At 46.7% G+C, this 20447-nt stretch overlaps 1 protein-coding gene and 1 long non-coding RNA gene across 2 annotated transcripts; both read right to left on the bottom strand.

Annotated features, from left to right (window-relative positions):
• Positions 1–9821: 9821 nt before the first annotated feature.
• Positions 9822–13633, bottom strand: LOC147268954 (ubiquitin carboxyl-terminal hydrolase 37-like). Its single transcript, XM_086225343.1, has 9 exons — positions 13239–13633; positions 13008–13139; positions 12619–12742; positions 12336–12487; positions 11896–11995; positions 11188–11264; positions 10449–10560; positions 10281–10341; positions 9822–10014 (listed from the first exon to the last, which is right to left on the bottom strand). Exons 1-9 carry the CDS (start codon positions 13250–13252, stop codon positions 9848–9850), a joined length of 939 nt encoding a protein of 312 aa, XP_086081469.1. The 5' UTR covers positions 13253–13633; the 3' UTR covers positions 9822–9847.
• A 461-nt stretch (positions 13634–14094) lies between these two features.
• LOC147268953 (uncharacterized) lies at positions 14095–15394 on the bottom strand. The gene is made up of 2 exons (XR_015119371.1): positions 14458–15394; positions 14095–14171 (listed from the first exon to the last, which is right to left on the bottom strand). It is a non-coding gene; the product is annotated as an uncharacterized LOC147268953 (long non-coding RNA).
• Between the last annotated feature and the right edge of the window lie 5053 nt (positions 15395–20447).

Raw genomic sequence — 20447 nt, 5'->3', positions numbered from 1 at the left:
AGAGCTCGTTATGAGCCGAATCAGCAAAAATCAAAAATGAAGAAGACGAGAAGAGAAGAAGAAGAACCAAAACAGCAGCGAGGCTCACAGCGGCAATTGACGGCCGCGCGCTGCAAAATAAACAAGTTAACCTAATTAAAATGTGCATATAGGGCATTACAAAATAACAAATGCCAAGAATAAACATTTCCTACCGGAGAGCAGAATCGTGTCGTCAGACGAGGTAGGAGGAGGAAGCCCGCAGCCCAGACTACACAAACGATGGCCGGGAGAGGATAATCAAAACACCACAGATCATCGGCAGCTTGATATGAAAGGCAGACAACTATGCGTCTTACCCACAAAAAGCGCACCACGCACACATCGGCCCAAGGGAGACAGCCCAGCTCCCGGTAACACCACACTGCTGAACGGAGCAAAACCGGAGTAAACACGGGGCCCGTGACACTGAATAATCGAGCAGAGCAAGCATGCATACCTTTGTTTTGTAACCCGATCTGCTGGCCAGCGAGACGCCACCACGCACGGCTGTTGGCTCTGTAAAGGAGGGAGAGGAAGCGGAAAGGACGGAGAAGGGTCCGACGAGGGCTATTTATAGGTGACCACTCACTAATTGTCTGCCACACTGCCCCTCACGGTGGGGAGTGTAGCGCTATCCTGCCACATCTACCCCCAGCTTTTGTGTCGTCGGCCCGACGATGAAACAAAAAAATTACAAATGCTAACACCAGGGCCTGAAAATGGCCATTTGGGCATTATATACAGACTGTACTGGATTACCATGCTGGTCTGCAGGTAAGGGGAGATGGTAAGGGTTGGAATGGTGGCCAGCTGTAGTGCGAGCCGTCCGACGCGGAACTTGCTGACTGGTGCTGGGTTGCTCTAAGGGGGACAAAGAATAAAAAGATGGTACAATGCCCCTCGATGTAGGAAATGCACTTGAGCTGGCCTGAACCTCTGAACAGGTTTCAGCGGAGGAACTACTCGGGCCCGCAGGAGGTAAAGGTGTTTCGGGTACCAAGAGCCACAAGTCACCATCACTGAGGGAGTCAGCCTCCATCTGTTCTGATCTGCGAGGCGAGTGGGCCCTAGGAGGGGCTGCTCGAGCCTCGGGGCCAAGAACAGCTTTCAACAGCTGGCATAAGCTACAGGCTGAACACCTCTGTCGGTCTCTTGGGAGAGCACTGCCCCAGCCCACTGTGACTAGCGTCAACTTCCAAAATGAAAGGACGAGAAAAGTCAGCGTAAGTCAAAACTGGGGCTGACACTAACCTTGACTTCAAGGCCTCAAAACTGGCCTCACACTGGGACGTCCAGGAAGCACTATGAGCCTGCCCAGACCCTTTTCTGGACTTTTTGCTGGTGAGCTCAGCCACTAACTTATGCAGAGGACTGGCCAATTGGGAAAAGCCCTCCACAAAACGCTGGTAGTGGCTGGCGAAACCCAAAAAGGAGCGCAGCTTGGAAACATGACGGGGTCGTTTCCATTTGGACACAGCCTCAATCTTTTCGGGGTCTGTGGAGACACCCTCACTGGAAACAACATGACCCAAGTACTTAACTTCCTTCTGGAAGAAGATGCACTTCTCAAGTTTGGCCTTCAAGCCTTCCTTTTGAAGGCGACCCAGCACAACTTTCAGCCACTGCAGATGCTGGGACACAGAGGAGGAGAAGACGACAATATCATCAAGGTACAAGAGGAGAGACTGCCCCTGCTGATCTCCAAACATTCTCTGCATCAGCCGATGGAAAGTACTTGGGGCGTTGCACAGTCCAAAAGGCATCCGATTGAACTCAAAAATTCCGAACGGAGTACAAAAAGCGGTCTTGGGCCGATCTGGCTCCGACACTGGTACCTGGTTGTACCCACTGGCAAAATCAACGGTGGAGAACCAGCGGGCACCACTGAGTGCATCTAGGCTTTCCTCAATGCGCGGCAAAGGGAAAGCGTCTCTCCTAGTCTTACTGTTAAGAAGACGGTAATCTACGCACAAGCGCAAACTGCTGTCCTTCTTACGGACCAAAACAATGGGTGAGGCACAAGGGCTACTGCTCTCCTTACTGACCTGCGCTTCAAGAAGCTGGTTGATGTGAGCTTTTACAGCTTCGTACTCTGAAGGGGATACTGCGGTATCTCTGCCTCACAGGGACATCATCCAGGAGCGGAATGTCGTGGGAGCTGAGGTTGGTACAGCCCAAGTCGCCATCATGGGCTGCACAGACTGAACTGTATTCCTGTAACAAGGACCTCACCTCCATCTGCTCTTCCTCTGTCAACATGGCCAAATCTACTGGTGGGGAAACCCCTGAGGTTGAGCCAGAAGCTACTTGGGAGGAGACGATAGCTGTAGTCAGCCTCACCTCAGTTACCTCTGTGGGTAGACTGACAACTTGGGCGCGACTGAGAGCACCCAGACAGATCCGTGGGTGCAAAAGAATATCAGTTGTCCCCACATTGACCACCGGAATGTAAGCCGTACCCCGGACAACACAAACCAAACAGGGTGCCAACCAGCAACCCACTTGGCAAACCAGAGTCAGGGGGCTCAAACAGCACAGCCTGATCTGAAAAATGTGATGAGTAAGTGCTGGCCACTATCTTTGTAAATGATTGTATTTATTTATTTTAAGTTTACTCTTGTTTATCACGTGACCCTCTGACGCAGATCAGAAGTCCGCTAGGCGTAAACAGTTAAAGCGCGTCAAACACGGAAGCGCGTAAAACACGGAAGTGCGGCAGAGAAACGGCGCGAAAGAGAGACGGAGCGAAAGAGAGACAGAGTAATAAGTTTAAGTTTCATTCTACAACTGGTCAAGGGCGCACACGGTAAATAGCTTTCCTTTGTTCTGTACTAACTTGATGTTTGATGTTAATAGTACCGAGTGATTGTGTGAAACGCGAATTTGCATATCAATTGCATTTCATTACTGTGCAGCTAGCTATTTTGCATTGTAAGCTATTGACACATTAGCACATGATCCACTTTAAATGCCATTTGTGCACGACTTGAAGTTTGGTTTGTTCTTTATTCACTACAAGAGCTGAATTTCACTGCAGTTGATCTAGTGAGCTAACAGTGTCTACAGTGTGTTTAGAATTTGAATTCCTATTGCTTACGAGGACATTTGTTTTTTTTGTTTTTTTAAAGGAGACACAAGTTATAGGATTTAAATCTGTAGCTGTTTAATCTGTGTAACTAAAGAAAGTAATGTTTAGAGGTTAATGTAGTCTAATAGAGTTTCATTTATTTGAATATGTATAAATCTGCTGTCTGTCATGACAAATATTCTTTGAGATTTTCCATCTCATTTTCCTTTTAGTTTTCAAGGTGTTCAACGGTGCTTAAACCATACGACAAAGAAAATAAATGCACTTTATTAACATCAGTATGAAGCGTGGAGTCAATGATTGGCCAGGAAGTAGTTACAATCTTCATTACCCCACCAGGGATACGAAGGGCCTGCTTACCTTGCACCCTCACTGAACCAGTGGGGTTTTCGGGAACCTGGGCTGCAGCCTGGTGACATTTCTGAAGGGCCTCAATAACTGGGCCAGGGGCCTGTAGCACTGAGGGTGCCTCAAACAGAGACCGGTCATAGGCCCCAAAAAGATCTTGATAACAACGTCTGATAACATTCATCTCCAAGACTCCAGGGACAGGTCATAGCTACAGGGGGGTCCTTAACAACCAAGATCCCACAACGAGACATTACCTTGTCACAAAGGGTCACATCAAGCTCTAAATAGCCAACATATGGAATGGCTAAACCATTAGCTGCCCGGAGCCGCAACCAGTTACAGGACTGCAGGCGATCACGGTCCCAAGGTGCAAAATGCTCCTGAAAAAAACTTTCTGTGATGGTGGAAACCATGGACCCAGTATCCACCAAACACGACACCGGGACATCGGCCATCAACACATTCACATTTGGACAAGAGAACATTAAACCAGACAGTTTACTTTCTACAGAGCCTGGAGGAGCCCCCACCAAGCTCTGGCTCAAAAGCTCAGCGGGCTTCAGTTTTCCGCCTGCCGAGTGGACAAAGCAGGCCTAGAAGGGTTAGAAGTTAGCCCAGTGACAGAGTGAGCACGTGCACGAGATGGAACCCGCTCCCCATCGCACTCGCGGGCAAAGTACCCAGGCTGCTGACACCTGCGACATATGACAGAATTGTGTGACGTCCGACCTTGGGTCGGGGCGCCTGCAAGGAAGCTACGGTGCGGGTAAGCTGGTTAAGCTGCTCCTGTTGACTCTTTAAAAGGTCCATCAGTTCAGCTAAACCAGGACCCTGGGGGACAACCGCCGGGGCCGGGATAGAACGACTCTGAACACTAAGCTGCAACCCATGAGCGGACGGAAGAGAGCAGCTGCGCCCACGAGAACCCCCAGGAAGACCCTCCCTCTCCCATCTAATGGCCTCCCCACGCACCTCTAGAAGTGAAGCAGAGGGCTGGCGCCGAACCATTTGTTTTAGTTCACGTCGCAGAGAACTGTCAAGGACATGCTGTACGAACTGATCGCGCAGCAGAATTTCAGAGTTTGGCATCCCATCAGGAGCGCACTGCTTGACGCTCTGCATTAAAGCTAACAAAAACTCCTGTAGTGACTCACCTTCCTGTCACTGCCTCGCAAAGAAAGCCTGCTGCAGAGTGACATAGGACAGGGAATGGCTGTACAGCTCTTGCAAGATGGAAAAAATGAGAGCCGGGTCATCATGCTCTACACCTGGTTGAAACCTAATCTCCTCATGCGCTTCTCCCTCCAAATGCTCAATGATAAAGAGGGCCTGATCAGCAACAGAGAGGTGCCGGGCTCTCATGCATGCCTGTATCTCCTATATCCACTCAGCTACCCTGATACCTGACCTACCGTTAAAAACGGGACATCTGCGGTCCCTGGGAATAACTACCAGCCACTCCGTCACAATAGGAGGAGCCCCACTAGCTGTACCAGAGGACACTGACGCTGCCCCACCGAGGGCCGAATGAGATGCAGTATGCTCCTGGAGCAGCCGCTCATTGTCTGCCTTAAGCTGCAGCACAAGCTCCTTGAGCTGCTGGATTTCCTCTTCCATACCGACAACAAAACTACCACACCTAGACCTCCAATAGGAAAGGAAAAGATGATGATTTTGGGTAGGAAAAATGACTGTGGCGTTACTGCGGTTTTGGCTCTATCATAAAACCTGAATCAATGGTTAAGTACAAACAAAAATTAAAAATGGAAATCACGTCTCTGTCCTTTTTACTTGTGGGTCCTGCCGACAACGCCAGATGTGGCAAGGCGAGCGGTGGGGAACAGTTGCCGACAACGCCACCTGGGGGCTTTCACCCCAGGATATAAACAAAATTTCAAAATGACCAGGCTTCCATTTGAACAAAGGCACACAGTTCGAGAGATACCACAGGACAGGACCGTGATTTCCAATTATAAAAATACCTTTTATTAGAAAAATATTTTAAAATGAGCAACAGACTAAATGAATACCAATGGATATAATAAGGAGTGCAAGAGGAATTACCGAAAGGAAAAGGGGACAGGGCTGGGGCTTACCACGACAGCGGTAACTAAAAGGGGAGGGATCCAAAAAAACTACACTGCAAGGAGCAAGGAACCACCACCAGGGGGGACCGCTGCCGCTCTGGGCCCTCAACACCTGTCAAAGAAAAGAAAAGAACACCATTAAAAACATGAAATCAAGGCAACCCTCCCACATGAACCAAATATCACTACCACAAACAACCCGACAGAAACTATTTTAAATCAAAATGATCAAATGGGGAGCAAAAGGCAATAATAATAATAATAATAATAATAATAATAATAATGGATCTAAACAATAAATCAGATATAACCCACAAAAACTTAACAGTAATAATTCAAAGGAAGAAATAACAAATAAAGAAGGAATAAACTCAAGTAATTAAGGAAATGTCTGCCCCTCTAATTAAAACCAGTCTCCAAGGGGATGGCTCAGCGCCGATGAGGGTCGGGATGCCCTCTCTTGGCCCACGTTGAGGCTCTTATAAAGGCCGTAGTGCACGGCTTTAACCGCCGTTACTGGGAAAGGAGCCCGTTATGAGCCGAATCAGCAAGTATCAAGAGGAGAAGAGAAGAAGAAGAACCAAAACAGCAGCGAGGCTCACAGCGGCAATTGACGGCCGCGCACGGACAGCAGGATCGTGGCGTCAGACGAGAGGCAGGAGGCCCGCAGCCCAGACCACAGAAAGCGTACCACGCACACACCGGCCCAAGGGAGACAGCCCAGCTCCCGGTAACACCACACCGCTTTGTTTTGCAACCCGATCTGCTGACCAGCGAGACGCCACCATGCACGGCTGTCGGCTCCGTAAAGGAGGGAGAGGAAGCGGAAAAGGACGGAGAAGGGTCCGACCAGGTCTATTTATAGGTGACCACTCACTAATTGTCTGCCACACTGCCCCTCACGGTGGGGAGTGTAGCGCTATCCTGCCACACTCAGTTTATTTGTGTCAGCCTCCATGTTTGCACACTCCCTGTCTGCTAAGCACATCTGACTGTATGTCCTGCACTCCTGACTCTTCCCTTCCACACTCACCTGTCTGTCATTCTGCACTGACCCCAGCTCTTGTGACTCCAACCAAAGTGCTGACTGCGGGTCACTGATGCAGCCACGGCCGCTCTCTTCGATGTCAGACTGAAAACTCCAACTAAAGAAAAAAAAAGGCTCCATGTGTTTCAACATTCAGCTTAATCTTTCCTTTGAAGACTGAGTTGCATCAAGAATCTGCTAGTTCTTCTGTTCTCTGTGAGATTCCTGTGACCTCGCAACACAAACCAAACCTTTAGTCTTCTTTTATAAATCTGCTTTTGACTTTCGAGCTCCAGGAAAATGACACTGTAGTGATTCAAATTTGTTTTATTGTTCCCTTTAATATGCGCAGTCATTTCATTTCTGACTGTGCTGCTACTCACTCTCCAGGTTTCCAGCAAGCAGGGAGAGTCATGCGAGCAAGACCATCAGGAAGACGTAGGGCGTGTTGGCATTCTTGAGGGCCACATTTCTCACCAGGTTGACTGGATAGAAGTGACCCTCCTTGTACATTATGTGGTAGCAAACATTCTTACGGTTCTGCTTGAGCGTGGCGCAGGAACTGCTGAGCCTCAGCGTCAGACATGTAGAGCGCCGGGCTGATGGGTCCTTTCCAGTGCTTCCAGATGGCCTCCAGCATCTGCAGCCTGTAAGTGGCACAGAAAACAGCATGTGTTAGTGTGGTGGTGTGTATTGAGGGGTCCAGTGGAGCAGTGACCATGAAGGAGGCTTGGAAACTCAAAGCTTCTATTCTAGTTTATGCATGCATGAGAGAGAAGTTACAACACACTCATGGAGCATCAGAAGTTCTCTGTTGTTCTGAGAAACTGTCAGGTATTTATACATCTCTTCACATTTACTGGGAGGGGGCATGCAGATTGGGGTCAAACACAGGTGATGACCAAAAGTTGAAAAGAGTTCCTGGCCATTTGTGAGGTGGCTATTTAGGTTGGAGCCAAATGGTTCTAGTCTCTAGAACCAACAGAAACAACCATCAATCTGTCACCCAGAAGCCACAAAATCCGTTGGGTTTTTTTTTTAGACTTTTACAACCAGACCACATAGTGTACATGTTGGCACCTGTGGTTTGTCCTTCCACATACATTTTACACTTTTATGGAGAAGCACAGAGACTAACGGTCTAAAACAGTTAAAGCAGGTTATATACAGTATTTCTTATGAACTACACAGTTCATAGGCATTATACATTACCAGGGGCTCATGACTTGTTAACTCACATCTAATGAAAAGAACAGAATACATAAACATCCATCCATTTTCTTCACACGGGGGGTGGAGCCTATTCCAGCAGCCTTCAGGTGAGAGGTAGGGTTCACCCTGGACAGGTCACCTGTCCATCACAGGGCCAACACACAGAGAAAGACAACCATTCACACTCACAGCCACACAGACCTGCCGGGCACAATTTTACATGAAATGTGCTGAATGGACCTTCAGTTCTGACAGTTTTTTGTTGCACAACAATCATGCAATGAAGCTCCAAATTTAAATGACTATGAATAAAACAATAAATTGTCAAAGCAATAAATTTCCATCCATCCATTTTCCTCCATTTATTCCTGTTAAGGGTCCGGGGGGGGGGGGGTGGAGCCTATCCCAGCTGTCTTCAGGTGAGAGGCAGGGTTCACCCTGGACAAGTCTCTAGTCCATCACAGGGCCAACACATAGAGACAGACAACCATTCACACTCACAGTCACACCTACAGTCAATTTAGAGTATCAATCAGCCTCGTCCCCTCTTGCTGTCTTTGGACTGTGGGAGGAAGCTGGAGTACCAGAGAGAACCCACACAGGAACAGTGAGAACATGCAGACTCCACACAGAAAGATCCTGTGCTGGAGCCGGGACTGGAACCCGGGACCTTCTTGCTGTGAGGCCACAGTGCTGACCACTGCACCACCGTGCTGCCATATGATGCATTACATCCTCAAATTTCTATGTTACTTCAAATTGCTTAATCTTCATCAGTGAATGCAAGCAATCAGTTGAATATGATCTCCTGTTCATTAAAAAGTGCTTTAGATACCAAAATAAATATCCCAACATTCAATCGACAGATTAAGAACCAAAATAAATGCATTTTGTATTCTCTTATGTTTTGCTCAGTCTCATCCTGTTGAAGTCCATTTCTATCAGCATCAAATCACAACAGGAGTTCTCTCCTGACACTTTACGAGTTGAGAAGTTCTCGCCCCTCTCTCTCTTCTTCTGCTCAGTCTGGTTTGCGGAGCGTTCCTCCTCTCCCTCTCCTCCCTGCCTTTGTGCGATCACCAGTCCATGTATTGCTATTGCTTTCTCCCTTGTGTTGCTCTGAGACGGGGTCCTTGTGGAGTCAAAAGACTTATCATTTCTGCTTGGAGAAAGAAATATTGTTCTACTTAAGTTATGTGTTTAACTGTGTAAGAGGGAGGTCTGCCCACTGGTGTTGTCCTCGCTGTTCTGCTTGATCATCTCACAGGCACCCTCTCAGTCAGTGCAGGCTCACACACACCCTCCTAAAGAACCCTCTGCTAGGATCTGCTCCAGCTTGGTCAGAGGCTTTATCAGTCCTTCTAAACAAGAAGGTTCTGGGATCATTGTCTGGACAAAGTCAAATTCAAGTATTGAAATTTTGAGTACTGGCATAAGGACTTAGTGTCGCACCTGTAACGAAGAGCCCTTCGTTACGATAGGAATGTAGAAAGGTTGCACCGGGGTTGTTTTGAACAGTATTTCACAATTCGCACAATATTGAATTTTGCACAGTAAGTTACAGAGCGGATTTGCACACCGCTACCTATCCAGCTTGCGGCATCTTTATTTATTGATTATGCATATTTATTGAATCATTTAACCATACATTGGTGGCGGTGGTCCTCAGGCAGATGCGGCTGCGCCGGCGTCGCTCCACCTATCAGAAGGGAGATGTGACAATGAGGATTGGAGGCATCGAGCAGCGGAAGGAGGTTTCGTGGTGCCAAAGTTCCGCAGGGTAGAGAGCAATAGGGTGCCAGTGTTTGATAGTGCCACTCACCTTTCTGTTGTGTCCTCCAGGTGTCTGGGTCCAAAAGAATCCGGCCGGGTACCGTCACCAGGTAAACCTTCCGGGAGAGACCACGGTCAGACTTGAGAGGGGGGTGTTGTTGCTTGAATGAACTGGTGGGGGTAAGGGGGGAATACTATCAAGGGGGTACATCAGGCGCCAGAAGAATTGCTGGACTTGCCTCTCTCTGGTCATTCTATGCCACCTCCACCGCAAAGAGGGTCGACTGTTCACAGCACCGTTCTTTCATAGAATAAAATGTAAGCAGTCTCCTCATGCAACGTACAGATGCAGTCCCCAGGTGCCACGCTGACCTCTTCGTCATTGAAAGTCAGCCAGGTGTTGGGGTAGCTGCCAAGGTGGATGTCTGGGCAGTGAACGTGACTCATGTAGTGTCCTGAGACGAGAGGAGTTACTGTTAGATCAGCTGTTTGAACATCCAGGTTTGACAGGTAGAAGCAGTTTGAGAAATCAGAATGAGAGAACTGCCAAAAACCTGTAAATGTCAGCAATTCTTGACAACTGTCACACTAAAGTGATCTATTTAAGTTTGAATATTATACGTAAGAAATTACACGTAACCTTTCAGTTCCTTCAGCAGAATAAAGGTAAAAAGGGATTTGAACTGGGTTAATTCAGTGGGTGTCTGAGTGATTGTTTTACCTGAATCCCCAGTTTCGCCGAAGTGGCTGATGATGCTCCTTAAATGGTACTGAGAGGCTCCCTGAGAAGGAACATGATTAAAAAGTTAGAAGCACACTCAGCAAACGTCAAAACACAAACCGACACACTACGCGTGTTGTAGCTGAACTCAGGTGAGCCATTTCTTACCTGGCTGGAGGGCACCATCAGAGTACTGTGCAGCTCCACTGGATCGCAGATCTTCTCCATACAGAAGTAGTGCTTATTGTAGCGGTAACGCTTGAGATGAAGCATCAGCATTCTGCAGAAGGAGAATGTGAGAAAAGATGTAAGATGGGGGCGGCACGGTGGTGCAGTGGTCAGCGCTGTGGCCTCACAGCAAGAAGGTTCCAGGTTCCAGTCCCGGCTCCAGCACAGGATCTTTCTGTGTGAGTCTCCATGTTCTCCCTGTTCCTGTGTGGGTTCTCTCTGGTACTCCAGCTTCCTCCCACAGTCCAAAGACATCAAGAGGGGACGAGGCTGATTGATACTCTAAATTGACCGTAGGTGTGACTGTGAATGTGAATGGTTGTCTGTCTCTATGTGTTGGCCCTGTGATGGACTGGTGACCTGTCCAGGGTGAACCCCGCCTCTTGCCCGTAGTTGCTGGGATAGGCTCCACCCCCCACGACCCTTAACGGGAATAAGCGCAAGACAATTGATGGATGTGAGCTGGAGTATTTTTGATGAATTATTTCAACACGATGGTCATCAGAATTGTTGAGGTCAGTTCACTGACGTTTCAACCTTCGGTCACCAATGAACCTCAATTCAGTCGAACTTAATTTACATTAGGAGGCAACTAAGTATGAAATAAATTCCGTCTGAGTGATGGAAAACCAAAAAAACAAGCAAATTTGGGAGTGCATGTCAATGGATGGGTGCATACTTGGGCAGGCTCTCAAAGTGGCACCGGTTGGTGGACATCTGAAACCCACATTTGCAAGTGCGTTCCAGATCTTCATCCTGTCACAGAGAGAAAACATACAATGAGTGACACACTAGAACGGTGCTCCTCAACAGGACAGCCACCTCTCTGTGGCCCCCGAACTGTTATTCCTTCACTGTGTGTTTTGGTTGGGACAGCACATCAAGGCAGGGTGGCCGTAGGGAGGTTTGGAAGGTTTTACTGAGTGGCCGGTCAGGCCGGAACTCCAAGTTTATATCACAACTCTGCCCGCGCAGCCACATCACCTTGTGGCTCTTTGTGTAGATTTAAAAAGAGAAGTGTTCTTAACCCCTCCTGACATATTGTTTTGGATTCATGACAGGGGTCATGTTTTGTTTTATTCAACTATTTATTTTAAGTTATGTCAAAATGGAAATGACATTGTCATGTAGTTCATTTCATATTTTTGTTGTTGTTTTGTGTGACAAGGGCATTTTGTTTTGAATATTACAGTGTGATTGCATGCGGCCTGACCGACCTCAATAAATGGACCTTTCACTCGCTGAAGAAAATTGTTTGTCTTTAAGATTTGTATTTGAGTGCGCCTGCACAAGAAAATAAAACCGCTATACACAGAAATCTGTGTGTGTGTGTGTGTGTGTGTTTGTGATGAGATGATGTCACTAAGGGGCGACAGGTGCATCTTACCTTCAGTTGATTGTACAGCATTTGCTGGACCGAAGCTCCAGGCTCCAGAGACAGAGAGAGATCAGTGAAGTCCTCGTCTCGATGCGACTGGGCTCCGCATCTGCACAGTCAAGGAAGACAAACATTGCATTGTGACCAGTTCACATCTGAGTGATGCACCGGACCTCATTTAGTCCGGTTCATTGAGAATCACTCTGGCGTTGTACTGAGATCTGCTAGTTTCAATAAAAACAATCAGTCTAAACAATCTTTCTAAGCTGAGCAACGGCGCATTGAAATGTTACGACAGGGTGTTTGGCTTGTCACAGGTTAAAGTCCAGCAAAAATGCTTTGATACTGCATTCATTGTGTCAAATGAATGGTGAATTATGAGTAGCTGCGGTTTGCTGCCACCTGCTGTGTGTGCGTGCGTGCGTGCGTGTGAGTGTGTGTACACTCACTTCTTGCAGGTCCTGGTGCTCCTCATTGTGAACATCATGTGTTCTTTTACAGGGCACCTGTATCTCCTTCCTTTACCGGCGGCTACATGCTGCAGAGTTGGTGCCAACGTTTGGACCTGGTTCAGGATTTCATTCAGGAACTCATAAGCATCCTGAACACACACAGATATCAAGGGCTTAAATTTATTGAGGAAGAAATACATGGGCCTATATTCACAAAAATCCAAAGAGTCAAAAGAGGTCCTTAATTGTTGGAGAACTTAGTGGTCAGATGAACACTTACCTTTTGCTCTGAGTCCTCAAACTCTGGAGCATTCATGGAGAGGATGTTCTTGAATAAAGACAGGTGGTGTAATTTCTTGTATGGATCATCAGAGCAGTGGACCCTCACAATGTCCATGAGGCAACTGTAAAGGGAGCAAAACAAATCATTCAAGAACACTTTTGCGAAATGAAGCACCTTAGTAGGAAGTTCAACATGGCCCTGTTCTGGGACCTCCTTGCCCTCCCATGTGCACACATGGATAGCAAAAGGCAGGGAGAGCAGCAGAATTAGCAGTTAACAACTCCATCGACTGCAGAAAGAATCTTCAACAATGAAAAAGTTGGGTTTTCAGAACCGCGCACGCGCGCGCGTGTGTGTGTGTGTGTGTGCGCACATGGCTGCCATACCTGAGTAGTTGAGCTTCAGGGACTGAAACCCATACATCCTCCTGGCCCTGCACATCAGTGATGAAGTCCTCCAGTGCAATCAGGCTCTGGAGGCTGGAGTTCATGTAGCAGTTATTGCCAGGGTTTGGAAACCTGAAAAACAAATGGACAAATTGATTCACATGAAATGAAATTAATTCTGGGTTATTTTTTTATTTTGCTCCTTGAGTGTTTTTGAGCAGATTTACTAACCCACGCCATTCCATCAGTGGGAAATTTACACACTGGAGCCCGGCATCCCATTGAAGGCTGTCTTGTTCAGTTTTTTCCTGTGGAAAAATAAAAATTGTTATCTATTTTTTTTGTGTTTTCAAAGGAAAAAATAAATCTTGGGAATCGCATAAATGAGTCTGAGGTCCGTCAAACACACCACTACTGGTGGCCCCTGGTCTTCCTCCTCCAACTCAACCCCTGTAGTTGAGGTCCTGGTGGCAGCAGCGTCTCTGCTGGGAAAACACAAACAAATGTCAACTTGTGTTTGTCATGCAGCAGGTTTGGTGACAAGAGAAGAGTTAGCTGAATGACTAGTCAACTGACAGAACATCAAATACACTGAGTAAATGAACTCTGTTTGTGTGTGTGTGTGTGTGTGTGTGTGTGTGTGTGTGTGTGTGCGCGTGCGCACGCATGGCTGCCATACCTGAGCAGTTGAGTCTCAGGGACTGAAACCCAGACATCCTCCTGGCCCTGCACATCAGAGATGAAGTCCTCCAGTGCAATCAGGCTCTGGAGGCTGGAGTTCATGTCGCAGTTATTGCCTGGGTTTGGAAACCTGAAAAACAAATAGACAAATTGATTCACATGAAAAGAAATTAATTCTGGGTTATTTTTTTATTTTGCTCCTTGAGTGTTTTTGAGCAAATTTACTAACCCACGCCATTCCATCAGCTGGAAATTTACATATTGGAGCCCGGCATCCCATGGAAGGCTGTCTTGTTCAGTTTTTTCCTGCGGAAAAATAAAAGTTGTTATATTTTTTTTTTGTGTTTCCAAAGGAAAAAATAAATCTTGGGAATCGCATAAATGAGTCTGAGGTCCGTCAAACCCACCACTACTGGTGGCCCCTGGTCTTCCTCCTCCAACTCAACCCCTGTAGTTGAGGTCCTGGTGGCAGCAGCGTCTCTGCTGGGAAAACACAAACAAATGTCAACTTGTGTTTGTCATGCAGCAGGTTTGGTTACAAGAGAAGAGTTAGCTGAATGACTAGTCAACTGACAGAACATCAAATACACTGAGTAAATGAACTCTGTGTGTGTGTGTGTGTGTGTGTGTGTGTGTGAGTGTGTGTGTGTGTGTGTGTGTGTGAGAGAGTGTGTGTGTGTGTGAGAGAGAGAGTGTGTGTGTGTGAGAGAGAGTGTGTGTCGGGAGGGAGGGGAGCTTCACTATCAGGCCTGTCGGTAGAGTTCCTTACCTCAGTTGTCGGCAGGGACTCTCGTCAACTTTAAGCGTTTCCTGCGGAGGCACAAACATTCTCTTTGGTTTACAAAAGTGGAAAAATAAAGTTTGCAGAGATCCATCCATCCATCGTCATCTTCCGCTTATTCCTACACATTAAGGGTCGCGGGGGGGCTGGAGCCTATCCCAGCGTCAATGGGCGAGAGGCGGGGTACACTCTGGACAGGTCGCCAGTCCATCGCAGGGCCAACATGGAGAAACGAACAACCATTCACGCTCACATTCAGACCTACGGTCAATTTAGAGTATCCAATTAGCCTAGTCCCCAAATTGCATGTCCTTGGACGGTGGGAGGAAGCCAGAATACCCAGAGAGAACCCACGCAGGCACAGGGAGAACATGCAAACTCCACACAGAAAGATCCCGTGCTCGAGCCAGGACTCAAACCCGGAACCTTCTTGCTGTGAGGCCACAGTGCTAACCACTGAACCACCGTGCAGCCCTGTTTGCAGAGATTTCAAATGAATTTAATGTGAGGCCTGGCAAACTTACCGCTGGTGGACCACAGACTTCCTGCATCAAGGAAGCACCACTCTCTGCTCTAGCTATTGAGGGAGAGGTGGCACAATCTCCTGCCGCATTGATTCTGGGGATGAAAACAACCGTTGTCATTGTCAGTAAACCAACAGAACATCAAATGCCTCATGGTAGGTTTCCTCACCTCTGACGCAGGTCAGACTCATGTGCTACTTTAAATTTTTTCTGTGGAGAGACATGTTAAAATCGATTTTTGTTGTTGTTTTTTTACGATTTTGAACAATGAAACTGGCAAAGAATAGAAATGAGTTCGGTGTGAGACGTGTCCAACGTACTGCTGGTGGCTCGCAGTCTTCGTCGTCCCAGGGAAACTTCCTTTTCACAGACTCTCTCACGGTCCTGTTCGTCAAATCCACTTGGCTAATAAACACAATCAAACGTTCATCGTTAACTGATGTTTGCCACAAAACAGGCTTCATTACAAGAGCAAAAGTCAAGTTCAGTCAACCGACAGAACATCAAATGCCTCATGGTAGGTTTCCTCACCTCTGATGCAGGTCAGACTCATGTGCTACTTTAAATTTTTTCTGTGGAGAGACATATGTTAAAATTGGTTTTTGTTGGGATTTTTCCAATTTTGAACAATGAAACTGGCAAAGAATAGAAATGAGTTCGGTGTGAGACGTGTCCAACGTACTGCTGGTGGCTCGCAGTCTTCGTCGTCCCAGGGAAACTTCCTTTTCACAGACCCTCTAACTGTCCTGTTGGTCAAATCCACTTGGCTAATAAACACAATCAAACGTTCATCGTTAACTGATGTTTGCCACAAAACAGGCTTCATTACAAGAGCGAAAGTCGGTTCAGTAAACTGACAGAAAATCAAATGCTTCATGGTAGGTTTCCTCACCTCTGACGCAGGTCAGACTCATGTGCTACTTTAAATTTTTTCTGTGGAGAGACATATGTTAAAATTGGTTTTTGTTGGGATTTTTCCAATTTTGAACAATGAAACTGGCAAAGAATAGAAATGAGTTCAGTGTGAGACGTGTCCAACGTACTGCTGGTGGCTCGCAGTCTTCGTCGTCCCAGGGAAACTTCCTTTTCACATACCCTCTCACGGTCCTGTTAGTCAAATCCACTCGGCTAATAAGGACAATCAAACGTTCATCGTTAACTGATGTTTGCCACAAAACAGGCTTCATTACAAGAACGAAAGTCGTTTCAGTCAACCGACAGAACATCAAATGCCTCATGGTAGGTTTCCTCACCTCTGATGCAGGTCAGACTCATGTGCTACTTTAACTTTTTTCTGTGGAGAGACATATTTTAAAATTGGTTTTTGTTGTTGTTTTCCGATTTTGAACAATGAAACTGGCAAGGAATAGAAATGAGTTTGGTGTGAGACGTGTCCAACGTACTGCTGGTGGCTCGCAGTCTTCATCGTCCCAGGGAAACTTCCTTTTCAAGGACCCTCTCACGGTCCTGTTGGTCAAATCCACTTGGCTAATAAACACAATCAAACGTTCATCGTTAACTGATGTTTGCCACAAAAAAAGGCTTCATTACAAGAGCGAAAGTCGGTTCAGTAAACCGACAGAAAATCAAATGCCTCATGGTAGGTTTCCTCACCTCTGATGCAGGTCAGACTCATGTGCTACTTTAAATTTTTTCTGTGGAGAGACATATTTTAAAATTGGTTTTTGTTGGGATTTTTCCAATTTTGAACACTGAAACTGGCAAAGAATAGAAATGAGTTCGGTGTGAGACGTGTCCAACGTACTGCTGGTGGCTCGCAGTCTTCGTCGTCCCAGGGAAACTTCCTTTTCACAGACCCTCTCACGGTCCTGTTGGTCAAATCCACTTGGCTAATAAACACAATCAAACGTTCATCGTTAACTGATGTTTGCCACAAAACAGGCTTCATTACAAGAGCAAAAGTCGGTTCAGTCAACCGACAGAACATCAAATGCCTCATGGTAGGTTTCCTCACCTCTGATGCAGGTCAGACTCATGTGCCATTCAAGGTTTGTTTGTTTCTCCTGTGGAGAGATGTGCTTTATATTTCTACGTTTCAAAAGCTGGTAAATAAAACACGCAAAGAATATGAATGAGTTGAATGTGAGGCGTGTACTACTGAACATACAACTTAGCCTTCCTTCTCAGGGACAACCTGACGGTCAAATCTCCTCTGTTAATAAACTCGAGCAATTTTCATTGTTGTTTGCTTGAACAGGCTTTCATACAAGAGCTTCACTGAGAGGTTGGTCAGCTGTAAGAAGATCAATGCATCATCCTAATCAGAACTGCTGTCATCTTGACTGACTCCAGTCATCACAGATAAAGATGACAGAAGATGAGCGGTCCCCTGAAAGTGCCTGATGACAGCAGCCCTCCAACTGTTGATGCTGGACAACCATGCAATGAAACCTCACTCACCCACCCACCCCCATGCGAATAAAGGCTTTGTTCTTTGGAATGATTTTTTTCCCCCCTTCTTCATCACATCACAAAATATTCTAGAGGTCCAAATGTTCAAAGACAATGGTGGTGGAGGGCCATGATTAGCACTTTACATTGCAGCTTGGTAAAAATATGGTAATAGTATGGTAATGGACAGGTGTTCATGAGGTCTTATTTAAACAATACACCACATTTCTTTTCTTTCTTCTGCTCAAGATGGCGGCGCGCACGGACGCAGCGGCTCCAGGCTCTGCACTACCCTGCACCCTTGTGTGTTTTCTATGTCTTTTTCATCTTCTCTGGATACACCCATGCAACGGAAACCCCATTTACAGCCGCCAGGACCTGATAGGGATCGGATTTAGGGCAGAAACTGAAGTCACAAACGCCTTTTCACGGTCCCTCAAGAGATAGCGAGATCGGCGGGAGCCCCTTGGATTGTTGTCGGTACCGGCAAGCGGCGGAGACGGCGAATGAAGAGGAAGCAGAAACGCGGATGGCTGACTCGTCACATGGGCAAACACTTGTCACACAGTTCTACAATCTTGTCACACAGTTCTACAATTAGCAATCAGAGCTTTAGCATGAAAGGGCAACAGGTGAGCACTTCTATTTTGGAGCAATGGATGCCAACAGAGGCAGAGCCAGAGGAGTGGGAGTCGGAGGGGGAGGACATGGATGAGGATGAGGAAGACCAAGGACTGTAATTTCAGATGAGATCTGAGCCACTTTGGTTGCCCGTGTGGTCAACCATGGTCTAACATGGTTGACCACACGGGCAAAGAGGACAGCCAAATTTGAGCAGGTACACTGTGGCATCCATCATCCGGACTTTCCGAAATGAGAATAGGTAAGAACATCGCAATGTGTGCAGCGATTTCCCACCACGGCATCATCCACCACCATGCTACCCTCGGCCCCTATAACACTGCCCCTCTGATCACATTCCTGGACACTCTACACACCACACTCCAGATGAGTTAGATGACCCAGAGCAGCTCAGGTACATTGTCTTTGGGATAATGTAAGTTTCCAAGGAGCTGCTCTGATTCCGAACTGGTTCACTGCCCACCCACGCTTTTTAGTTGTTTATTTTCCTCCATATTCTCCATTCCTCAATCCGACTTTTTTTTGCCTGTAGATGGAAGGTGTATGACCAGTAAGCACAAACATGTATAACCCTTCGCCAAGCTATGGAAGATGCATCTGGAGATATAACACTTGATTCTTTTCATGGCTGGGTTCACCATGCCAGGCGATAGCTCCCGATAAGGTGTTGGAGCCTGACCTGAACTGAAGACAGGATGCAGCATCGGGTTTTTGTTTGTTTGTTTGTTTTTACTGTAACTGCGTTTTTCTGGGCTGCACGGTGGTGCAGTGGTCAGCACTGTGGCCTCACAGCAAGAAGGTTCGGGGTTCGAGTCCCGGCTCCAGCACAGGATCTTTCTGTGTGAGTCTCCATGTTCTCCCTGTTCCTGTGTGGGTTCTCTCTGGTACTCCAGCTTCCTCCCACAGTCCAAAGACATCAAGAGGGGATGAGGCTGTCCGGCATCTTTGTGATGGTTGGGTTGTATACTGTGTACATTGTTTTGTTGGGAAAAATAAAATGTATTTGTCACCGTTCCTCATTTGTTTGTTCTGGTTATAAAAACTATATTCCAAAATATTTGACATCTGTCTGCAGTGTAACACTAAACAAAAAAGGCATTATGATGAATGCAGAAAAAGAGCTTTCCTTTCATCGTAGTGTTTTATGTAGAGCACATCAGTGTTCTACTGACTCTTATAACTGTCTACTCATTTAAGGTTTGTGTTTGTCATTTGACAACAAAATACCATTTTGAGAAGAAATTACCTTGTTTTGAAAGTAAGGCTTCATTTTGCAGGCGAAGTGATGGGTTTTGCCCACTGTGTGTGTGTTTTTGGATTTGTGTGTAGAGTTCTGAGACCATGAGGCTTGCTTTCGGAAAATGTGTGCAGGCAATCGAGAAAAACTGTAACACTTAAACTGAAAGACGTAGAGCTGAGGGCAAGTTGGGTCTTTGTCTCCTTTGACATTGTAGCTGGCATTTCATCTATTTTTTTTTTTTTTTAAATATTGAGAGATTCAGTTACAAGTCCGTAGCTGGAGTGACCTTTTATATCACAAGAACTTGAGGCAGATGGGCTTCAAGGCCCTGTGTAAGTTCTAGAATACACCCATGCATGACCAGATATGTAACAATTTGTGGTTCGGGAGAGTTACTTGATACAACTTGTTCTTCGTGACTCAGTGAATGTGTGCAGTTGAGTTGTGCCCATACAGACACCAAACTGTCTGCTCACCAACCAACCAAAGATGGTGCCCAGGGGCATTGCAACGGGGAAGGACACACTAGCTTATTGCTTGGGGGCCAAACTGTAAAGGGGCCTCTCATGGACTACTGATGACATTGGTCCAACCACAATCAAGAGAACCCACTTGATTTTTTTTACGACCATGTACACGAGACTACAATTACCAAAAGTGCCCCCCACCCCCATGCAACTAGCTGAGGATTGGGTGGTGGCTGGACAAGTTGGAGGTTAAGTCCCTTTTGGCTCCCTACCTGGTGGTCCCCAGATCAAAGCAAATTCCCAGTACTCAAAAGTGATGTCATATTTCTGTTTATATTTCAAAAAAGAAGCATCATTTATAGATGAAGAAGGTTTTGCTGAGAAATGAACTGAGCGAACCAGTTTGGCATGAAAGGAATTTGGATCATTATCTAACGTATGTGGATCCGCCTAAACTAGAGCCAGCGACAGATGTCAGCGCTCTCTCCCTCTCTCTTCAGTTTTCTTTCCATGAGCACTCAAAAGACAAATGGCACTTCCCCTTCACTCCCGGTGGCACTCTTCCCATACAAGTGTCCTTGGAAGAGTCCCTGATGATGAGAGGGAGAAACGTAGAGTGCAGAAGTGCGATACCATCATGAGCTGCAGAGTGAATATTCCTTCCATATTTCTTCATCAGGGCTGCACGGTGGT

This window comes from Aulostomus chinensis, chromosome 2 (genome assembly GCF_037954235.1).
Source record: "Aulostomus chinensis isolate RoL2024-O1b breed Wild chromosome 2, RoL_Achi_v1.0, whole genome shotgun sequence".
Classification (NCBI taxonomy): Eukaryota; Metazoa; Chordata; class Actinopteri; order Syngnathiformes; family Aulostomidae; genus Aulostomus; species Aulostomus chinensis.
This window is presented reverse-complemented; position numbering and strand designations above follow the sequence as displayed.

What these genes read in the sequence shown, in the direction of transcription:
- LOC147268954 (XM_086225343.1), bottom strand. An exon ending in CCTGAAGCTCAACTACTCAG is followed by an intron (nt 12,743 to 13,007) that starts GTATGGCAGCCA and finishes CTCCCTTTACAG; the next exon opens with TTGCCTCATGGACATTGTGA. An exon ending in CGGCGAAACTGGGGATTCAG is followed by an intron (nt 10,015 to 10,280) that starts GTAAAACAATCA and finishes CTCTCGTCTCAG; the next exon opens with GACACTACATGAGTCACGTT.